The 9,292-nt window shown below is 45.9% G+C and overlaps 1 protein-coding gene across 1 annotated transcript in view; it reads left to right on the top strand.

Annotated features, from left to right (window-relative positions):
- Nucleotides 1-412: 412 nt before the first annotated feature.
- Nucleotides 413-9,292, top strand: part of LOC129129708 (ATPase family AAA domain-containing protein 3) — a 30,772-nt gene continuing 21,892 nt past the window's right edge. Inside the window, exons 1-7 of the mRNA XM_054647717.2 lie at nucleotides 413-692; nucleotides 2,303-2,379; nucleotides 2,987-3,088; nucleotides 4,430-4,489; nucleotides 5,273-5,342; nucleotides 6,141-6,306; nucleotides 8,202-8,271. Coding sequence (XP_054503692.2) covers nucleotides 467-692; nucleotides 2,303-2,379; nucleotides 2,987-3,088; nucleotides 4,430-4,489; nucleotides 5,273-5,342; nucleotides 6,141-6,306; nucleotides 8,202-8,271 — 771 coding nt within the window. The 5' untranslated portion in view covers nucleotides 413-466. The remainder of the gene's footprint in view (nucleotides 693-2,302; nucleotides 2,380-2,986; nucleotides 3,089-4,429; nucleotides 4,490-5,272; nucleotides 5,343-6,140; nucleotides 6,307-8,201; nucleotides 8,272-9,292) is intronic.

Here is a 9,292-nt window from a genome sequence, read left to right as displayed (position 1 = left end):
AACACTGGGCTGGGGCCGATTTCAGAGGAAATCCGGGATAACCCCAGGGGAAACTCGGGATAACGCCAAGGGAAACCCGGGATAACGCCAAGCTGGGGCTGATTTCCAGTGAAACCTGGGATAACCCCAAGGCAATTCCGGGATAGCGCCAAGGCAACCCCGGGATAACGCTCAGGCCGCGCCGCCTCGCGGCCCTTAGCAACGCCCCTCCCGTTGCTATGCGGAAGCGCCGCGCGGAAGCGCCGCCCGCCCCATTTGTCCCTCCTGGCTCTCCGTCCCTCCACCCTCCTCTCCCGCCCCTCCCGCCTCTTCCCACCAATCAAACCCCACACGCGGCTCCCCTCCACCAATCACCGCGCGGCGCGGCTCTCCGCCTGCCCAATGGGAATCCGGCCCGCCTCGCCGCGCATGCGCAGTGACCGCGGCGCGTCCTCCGCGTGCAGCCGCCGCCGCCGCCGCCTCTCTCATGTCGTGGCTGTTCGGGCTCAACCGCGGCGCCGCCCCGGGCGGCGGCGGGGACGCGGCTCCTCCGGGCACCGGCAGCGGCCTCTCGCTGCCGCCCGGCCCCGCTGCTGGTGGCGGTGCTGGTGGAGGCGCCGGGGACCGTCAGACGCCCAAGGACAAATGGAGCAACTTCGACCCCACGGGCCTGGAGCGCGCGGCCAAGGCGGCGCGGGAGTTGGACGCGTCCCGTGTGTGAAGGGACGGGCGGGAGGGCTCGGTGGGGTGGGGGAAAGGGGTCTGTGTGAAAAATGCGTGTGTTTTATGATTGGGTATTCGCAAATATTCAAATGAATGTTATATGTGTTGTGTTAGAAAGTAATGCTGTGTTAATTCTCTTTAGTAGTGTGCAAAACATATTTTAGGTTATAAAAAATGTTCAAATAGAAATTGTGCTATGGAGGATACTTTTCTTTAAAGAAAGAGGGATTGAGGGGTTATTCCACTCTGGAGCAAAGAGCACAGAGGGTGTGTGGGGAATCAGACAAATAGAAACTCCCACAGACACTCAAGGATTTAATCGACAGCCTTGGAAGAAGCTTAGATTGGTGTAAAACTACAATACACAAACATTAAGCAAAAAAAATTTCATAAAATTATGCTTCTGTAGTTATAAGAAAGAATATCCCTTCCCTTACAGAAAAGGCAATGATGCATTAACTGTCCCTTTCGTTATCCCGTTAATTAATTATTACTTTTTGGAGAAAAGGGCTCTGGGGGTGTTTACAGGCTGAGCCCCCATTGTGTCCTGGCTTTGTGATGTTGAGCTGGATTTTTAATCCTCTTGGGCTTTTGTTCCCAAGTTCTTGAGCATCCAGAGGAATTGGTGGCAGCAGTTTCTGTGCTCTCACTGTGAAGCCCTGTGAAGGCTGAGCCAGAACAGAGTTACAGAATAAAGCAGGGATTTATGAAAAGTTTCTCCTCCATGGATCCACCTTGGGCAGCACAAGAGCCCAGCCAGGGCTGCACCCAAAATGAACCAAAATGGTCCCAGAATGAACCAAAATGGTCCCAAAATGAACCCAGGATGAACCAAAATGGTCCCAAAAATGGATGATCAGTCACAAAATTATAAGTTCTGCTCCACTTGCACCTTGGAGTGTCCAATTCCAGCTTTAGCCCATGCAGTCCCATCCTTGTTTTTCTCTCTCCAGCCCACGTTGTTTGTGCTCCTGGGGTGAGATTGGGATCATTTGTCCTTGGTCCCCAGCAGGAGCAGGAATTGTTTTGTCTCCCTGCTCTGTGCACAGAGCTCAGCATCCCATAATGTGAACCCAGACCCACTAAAGCAGCACAGAATGTGAAAAACAGAAAATCTAAAACCTGAGGCATCAGCACAGAATCTTGAAAATAGAAAAGCCAAAATCTGAGATATTTGTACAGAATCTGAGAAATAGAAAAGCCGGAACCTGAGGCATCAGCACAGAATCTGGAAAATAGAAAATCTAAAACCTGAGGCATTAACACAGAATCTGGAAAATCCAAAATCTAAAACCTGAGGCATTAACACAGAATCTGGAAAACAGAACTGTTAGAACCTGAGATACCTGTTCAGAATCTGGAAAATAGAAAAGCCAGAACCTGAGATATCAGCACAGAATCTGGAAAATATAAAATCTAAAGCCTTAGGCATCAGCACAGAATCTGAAAAATAGAAAAGCCAAAACCCGAATCTGGAAAATAGAAAATGCGGAAAACAGAATCTGGAAAACAGCAAAGCTAAAACCTGAGATATCAGTACAGAATCTGGAAAATAGAAAATCTAAAGCCTGAGCCCTGCCCTGTGTCTGTTCCCCTCCAGGCCATGCCAAGGATGCTCTGAGCCTGGCCCAGATGCAGGAGCAGACCCTGCAGCTGGAGCAGCAAACCAAACTCAAGGTGGGTTGGGATTCCTCACCTTGGAACTCCTCAGGCAGCTGCCAGCTTTGGGAGGGACAAAAGTTAAAATCTTTCCTTTGCAGAGGATGATCAGTTTGTCTTTCTGGTCAGCTTCAGGAAATTGTAGTTATTTGCTTTTAGGAGGAAAAAAAAAAAGTAATTCTGGAATGTGAATCTCAGCTAATTTGGCCAATTTTGACACATTTTTTGTGGCTTTGAATATCACTGCTATGAATATCATAGTATCATTTTAATTATAATATTATAGTATAATTTTTAATAATTATTATTATAATAGCTTATTATTCATATTTATTTTAATTATTTATATTTACTATCATATTTTAACTTTCTTGTGTCAGTGGTCATCTTTTAAAGGTACCCCTCTAAATACAGAGGGATTTCTTGGAATGTGATTTTGAATTTCTGGTGATGAAATTTCTGTACAGATGATCTGTGAATTTCTGATTATTAAATTTCTGTACAGATGATCTGTGAATTTCTGGTGATGAAATTTCTGTACAGATGATCTGTGAATTTCTGATTATTAAATTTCTGTACAGATGATCTGTGAATTTCTGATGATGAAATTCTGGTTCTGCCCCAGGAGTACGAGGCTGCCATAGAACAGCTGAAGAATGAACAGATCCGGGTGCAGGCAGAGGAGAGAAGGAAAACACTCAATGAAGAAACCAAACAGCATCAAGCAGTAAGGGAATGAGGGGGAAAAGGCAATGATGCATTAATTATCCCTTTCATTATCCCTTTCATTATCCCTTTATTAATTATCCCTTTATGGGGAGAGGAGGTTCACAGGCTGAGTCCCTGTTGTGTCCTGGATTTGTGATGTTGAGCTGGATTTTTAATCCTCTTGGGCTTTTGTTCCCAAGTTCTTGAGCATCCAGAGGAATTGGTGGCAGCAGTTTCTTCTCATTTTGTGTTTTTTGGGGTTTTCCTAAAGAGCCTTTCAGGGAAATGTTGAGAAATGCTGCTTTATCAACTGTTTATGTTAGCCTGGACAGTGAAATGGCTCTGAAGTTATTTGGATTTCAGTCTTAAGTATTCTATTTCTTCTGAATTAAACAGGAAAAAATATCTTAAGAGGAGAAGTGATGCAAATCTGAGTTGTTGTGAGCAGTGTTGGTGCTCCCTGGTTCGTTTTAGCTTGAGTGGCTGATGTGGCAATAATCCTGAAACAGGGAAAACAAAGGCCGGCCTTAACGTTAAAAATTCCCTAAATTATGGGGATTTCTTCCTCTGAGAGCACAGGAGATGAAGGAATTGATTAATTCTAATGGATTCTCCAGCTTGGGGAGTTTGCTAGAATTGTTTATGTGGCACGTGGTGCTTTTAGCCTGGCAGAGTTTGGACTTTGAGCAGGGCTGGCCCAGGAAGCAGCTGCACACTCAGGGGTTGGTTCTGCACCTCCTGCTGCTCACAGGGCATCATTTGAGGTCACAGCAAACTCAAATATTCTTGGTAAATAACCAAAATAGACTTGGTTTATTCCATGGTGTTTTGCTGTTCTGCTGTGTTTGGAATAGAGAATGGTGTCACCCCCTGACATGTGGATCCTCATGTGGATCCTCAGCCCCCTTCCAGTTCAGTGGAGATGATTTGGGTTTATTTGGAGTTCCAGTGATTGATAAGGGCAATTAATGAGGAACAAGTAAATCTTCATCAAAACCAGCAGCACATCCTGACAGTTCTATTGCTTGTAGTCACCAGTCCAGATAATGTGGTTTAGAACATGAAAGCCTTATTTTCCCTACTGAAATCTCCTTTTGTGGGCCAAGAAACCTTTGCTTTTTATTTTGGCATCTGTGATACCCTAAAATGAAGCCAGACTGTAGAGACTCCTCAGCACAGAGAAGTTCTTAGTGCTGACTGAGGATATTTTCCCCCGTTCACATTCAAATCCAGGATAACTTTTTATTTGTATGGATTTCCCCATTTTATTTGCTTTTTTTCCCTCCTGAACCTCATTTCCCTGAAGAGCAGGCTGTTTTTTAACTGCCTAATCTGTGTTATTTTGTTTTGTTTTTTGAAGAGAGCCCAGTACCAGGACAAGCTGGCGCGGCAGCGCTACGACGAGCAGATGAGGCAGCAGGTAGGGTGGGTTCCTGCTCTGACCCAGCTGGGAATGGGCTGGGAGTCCTCTGAAATCCCAGAGATGCTCTGGAGCTGTGCCCTGTCCTGCTGGGCACAGTTTATCTCTGTTATCTGCTCTGCAGCAGCACTGCACATCAAGGCTTGGGCATTAGGAGGAGAAATCTGGGAGATGGGGAGAGGAAAACACACTTCAAGCTGAGCAGCAGCTTCTTGGAAATATTTGTGAAGGCTATCCTAGAACAGACCAGACAGATTTAAAGAATAAAGCAGGGAAGTTTCTCCTCAATGGATCCAACTTGGGCAGCACAAGAGCCCAGCCAGGGCTGCACCCAAAATGAACCAAAATGGTCCCAGGATGAACCAAAAATGGTCCCAAAAACTGGATGATCAGTCACAAAATTATAAGTTCTGCTCCATTTGCATCTTGGAGTGTCCAATTCCAGCTTTAGCCCCTGCAGTCCCATCCTTGTTTTTCTCTCTCCAGCCCATGTTGTTTGTGCTCCTGGGCTGAGATTTGGATCATTTGTCCTTGGTCCCCAGCTGGAGCAGGAATTGTTTTGTGTCCCTGCTCTGTGCACAGAGCTCACCATCCCATAATATGAAACCCAGACCCACTAAAGCAGCTCAGAACCTGAAAAATAGAAAAGCCAAAACCTGAGGCATCAGCACAGAATCTGGAAAATAGAAAAGCCAAAACCTGAGGCATCAGTAGCACTTGAATTCACACTTGATGGAGTCATTACAACATCAACATCTCTTCTGCTGTCATCTCTCCCTGCAGCAACTTGCTAATGAGGAGAATCTGAGGAAACAGGAGGAATCTGTGCAGAAGCAGGAGGCCATGAGGCGAGGTGAGTGTTTGGTTCAGCTGCTGAGGGTGTGAGGGCATTGTGGAGTCCTTGTGCTGATCTTTGTGTCCTTGCTGGGTTTGATGGCAGATTGGCAAAAACAGGTAAATCCCAGGAGTGCTAAAATTACCAATTGCTCCCAAGGTTAGTTTTAGAAAGGACTGCACTCCTAAGCATCTGCCCTGCCACTCCTGGATTTCTCAGTGAACTGTCAGCATCTCCTGAAATTCTGATTTCATACTGGAATTCTTATTTCATACCTGAAATTCTGATTTCATACTTGAGAAGGGAAGAGAAACAAAACATCTTCTGGGAGGACTGGTTGAATCTGTGTCACCTCATCTCCATTCAGTTTCCTGCAGAAAATAAAAAAGTTGTGGTGTGAAACTTGCTTAGCTTCTTTTTGTTGTTGAGAATTGCCAGAATTCCTGGGTTTGCACAACTCCACTGGGGTGCAGGTCTCAGAAATGTTAAGAAATGGTAATGTTAATTAACTGAATGGGATGGGAAGGTGGTTTGCTCCAAGCACAGATGTGACCTCCTCCAGTGAGGGAAGTGTAGCCTGAATAACACATCCCAGTGGTGAAACCCTGTAGGGTTGGGTTATTTCACTCCTGAATTTCTCATTCATTCTCCCTTCACCACAATTCCATGGAATTTTGGTGAAGGGAGCAGCAGCGCTTCCAAAATCCCCTTTGGGACCGTTTTGCTTCTCTTCCTTCCAGTGCACAGCAACTTCCCCGGGGTTTTCCTTCTCCCAGGCCAAAATTCAACCTCTCTGCTGTTTATTTTTCCCCCAAGCTACCGTGGAGAGGGAGATGGAGCTGCGGCACAAGAACGAGATGCTGCGGGTGGAGGCGGAGGCGCGGGCGCGCGCCAAGGCCGAGCGCGAGAACGCCGACATCATCCGCGAGCAGATCCGCCTCAAGGCCGCCGAGCACCGCCAGACCGTGCTCGAGTCCCTCAGGTGGGGCACAGAGGGCTGCGGGTGCTCTGTGTGTGGGGGGGAGGACCTGGGGTTGGTTCCTCTGGAGCTGCTCCACGTGTGGGGGAAACCTGGGGTTTGTTCTTCTGGAGGTGCTCCACGTGTGTGGGAGAACCTGGGGTTTGCTCCTTTGGAGCTGCTCCACGTGGGGGGAAACCTGGGGTTGGTTCTTCTGGAGCTGCTCCATGTGTTGGGGGGAAACCTGGGGTTGGTTCCTCTGGAGCTGCTCCGTGTGTGTGGGGGAGAACCTGAGGTTTGTTCTTCTAGAGCTTCTCCAAGTGTGTCCCAGCACATGGGAGAACCTGGGATTTGTTCCTCTGGAGCTTCTCCAAGTGTAGTAGAACCTGGGGTTTGCTCCTTTGGAGCTGCTCTACGTGTGGGGAAACCTGGGGTTTGTTCCTCTGGAGCTGCTCTCTGTGTGTGTGGGAGAACCTGAGGTTTGTTCTTCTGGAGCTTCTCCAAGTGTGTCCCAGCACATGGGAGAACCTGGGGTTTGTTGCTCTGAGGAATTCCAGCCTGGTGCTTTTCCCACATGTGGGAAAACCTGGGGTTTGTTCCTCTGGTGTTTCTCCAAGTGTGTCCTCACATGTGTGAGAACCTGGGGTTTGTTCCTCTGGAGCTTCTCCCAGTTTGGTAGAACCTGGGGTTTGCTCCTTTGGAGCTGCTCTGCATGTGGGAGAACCTGGGCTTTGTTCCTCTGGAGCTGCTCCACATCTGGGAGAACCTGGGGTTTGTTCCTCAGCAGCTGCTCCACGTGTGTCCCAGCACATGGGAGAACCTGGGGTTTGTTCATCTAAGGAATTTCAGCCTGGTGCCTCTCCCACATGTGGGAGAACTTGGGGTTTGTTCCTCTGAGGAATTTCAGCCTGGTGCTTCTCCAAGTGTGTCCCCATGTGTTGGAGAACCTGGGGTTTGTTCCTCTGGAGCTGCTCCAAGTGTGTGGGAGGACCTGGGCTTTGTTCCTCTGATGCAGTTTCTCTCTCCCAGCCTGTGGGAGGACCTGGGGTTTGTTCCTCTGAGGAATTTCAGCCTGGTGCTTCTCCCACATGTGGGAGATCCTGGGGTTTGTTCCTCTGGAGCTTCTCCAAGTGTGTCCCCACACCTGGGAGACCCTGGGGTTTGTTCCTCTGAGGAATTCCAGCGTTGTGTGACCTCTGGTGCTCGTCCCGCTACATTGTCACCTGAAATAGCAACCAGAGACATTTAGAGTGATACAATTTTTCTAACAGATTATTTCAAGCCTTTCCCTCCAGTCCTGGAGCTCAGTAACTCCGAGAACCCCACAGTTCTTCCAGAACATCCATCACAAAGCTGTCATGCAGTTTGGCTCCTCAAGGCTGGCTGTTCAGCTTTGGAATTGGTTCATTTTAGGTCCTTTGAGATTTTGAACAAAAAGAGCTTTCAATACATCCAGTTCAACACAAATAATGCATTAAAGTAAATTGATACCATCTTAGGGCCAGGTGCTTTTCTGGACTTAATCCCAGCTCAGGTGTAGGCATCAGATGATTATAAATATGTTTTCAGATGGTTATAAATATATTTTCAGATGATTATAAATATATTTTCAGATGGTTGTAAATATATTTTCAGATTATTATAAATTTATTTTCAGATGGTTATAAATTTATTTTCACATGATTATAAATATATTTTCAGATGGTTATAAATTTATTTTCAGGTGGTTGTAAATATATTTTCAGATGGTTATAAATATATTTTCCATGTTCACATTCCAATTCCGAGGTGAGCCCTTCCCTTTGACTCGTTCTGAAGAAGATGAACAACTTTAATGCAATCTGAAAGCCTGGTTTAAAATGGATCAATGCATTGAATTCCCTTTCTCTCCTGCTTGCTTTGCTGTCTGCTTGCCACAGGACAGCTGGGATGCTCTTTGGGGAAGGATTCCGTGCTTTTGTGACAGACTGGGATAAAGTCACAGCCACGGTAAGCTTGGGAAACCTGGCAGAAACTTCCAGAAAATCCAGGTTGTAAATGTGTGTTAAAACTCCTGATTGTGTCACAGCTTTAAATCTAATTTTGATGTAGCCTAGAGAGCACTTAGAGAACTGCTCTGTGTGCTAAATAAATTGATTAAAAGCCAGAGCAGCATCTTTTCACAGGACAAAAGAGCTTGGGAATGGAATCTTGGGGACAGAAAGTTGTTTCTCAGTGTAAAACTTTAAACAAAACAACAGTGAAAATATATTTTTGGTAGCATGGCTGGTTAAAATAGAAATTCTGCTTTGAATCAGTCACCACCATCTGCTCCACCCTCTGATTTTATACACACAGGCTGATACAAAACATCCTTTGAGAGCTCTGGGGAGAACAAGACAAGCTTTTAGTGGCTCCTTTTGTCATCTGCAGCATTCAGAGCCCTTTGTAGATCAGTGCTTGGTGCTTTGAGCTGTGCATTCACTTGACCCACATACAAATTGTCATTTTTGCTTCTGACACGTTCTTCTCTTGTGAATTTGGGACATTTAGCTTAAAAAAAAAAAAAAAAAGAAAAGAAAAAGGCAGGTGTATTTTTGGAAAGGAGATAACACAGCTGGAAGTCATATTTTCTGTTGCTTTAAAAAGTTTGGAATTACTATAAGGTAAGAACCAGTCAGTTATTCTAAGGTTCTTGTAAATAAAACCTGAATTTTCAGCTCTAAGTGCTGCTCTTTCTCTACCTCTTCCCAGCCAAGCAGAGCCCCAAAGGTTCTACCTCAAGATTTTTGGTTCATTGTGGTTTTAGTGTAATTCACTTTTTTACTGATCAGAGACCCATTCCTTTGATACTTTATGATAAAAAGGTGGGTAAATGTCTCCCATGCAAAACCATGACACCCTGTAATCAGACTGATTTTTTAGGGTGGTCAGTTGGGTTCTTGCTTGATACAGAATTCATTTTTAAAGCTCTGCTTCTCTGTATCTTGTGACATGAGCATCATCAAAAACCTGAGAAAGTGACATCAGC

This window comes from Agelaius phoeniceus, chromosome 24 (assembly GCF_051311805.1).
Source record: "Agelaius phoeniceus isolate bAgePho1 chromosome 24, bAgePho1.hap1, whole genome shotgun sequence".
In the NCBI taxonomy this organism is placed as follows: domain Eukaryota; kingdom Metazoa; phylum Chordata; class Aves; order Passeriformes; family Icteridae; genus Agelaius; species Agelaius phoeniceus.
Note: the sequence above shows the minus strand (reverse complement) of the source record. Positions and strands in the feature narration are given on the sequence as shown.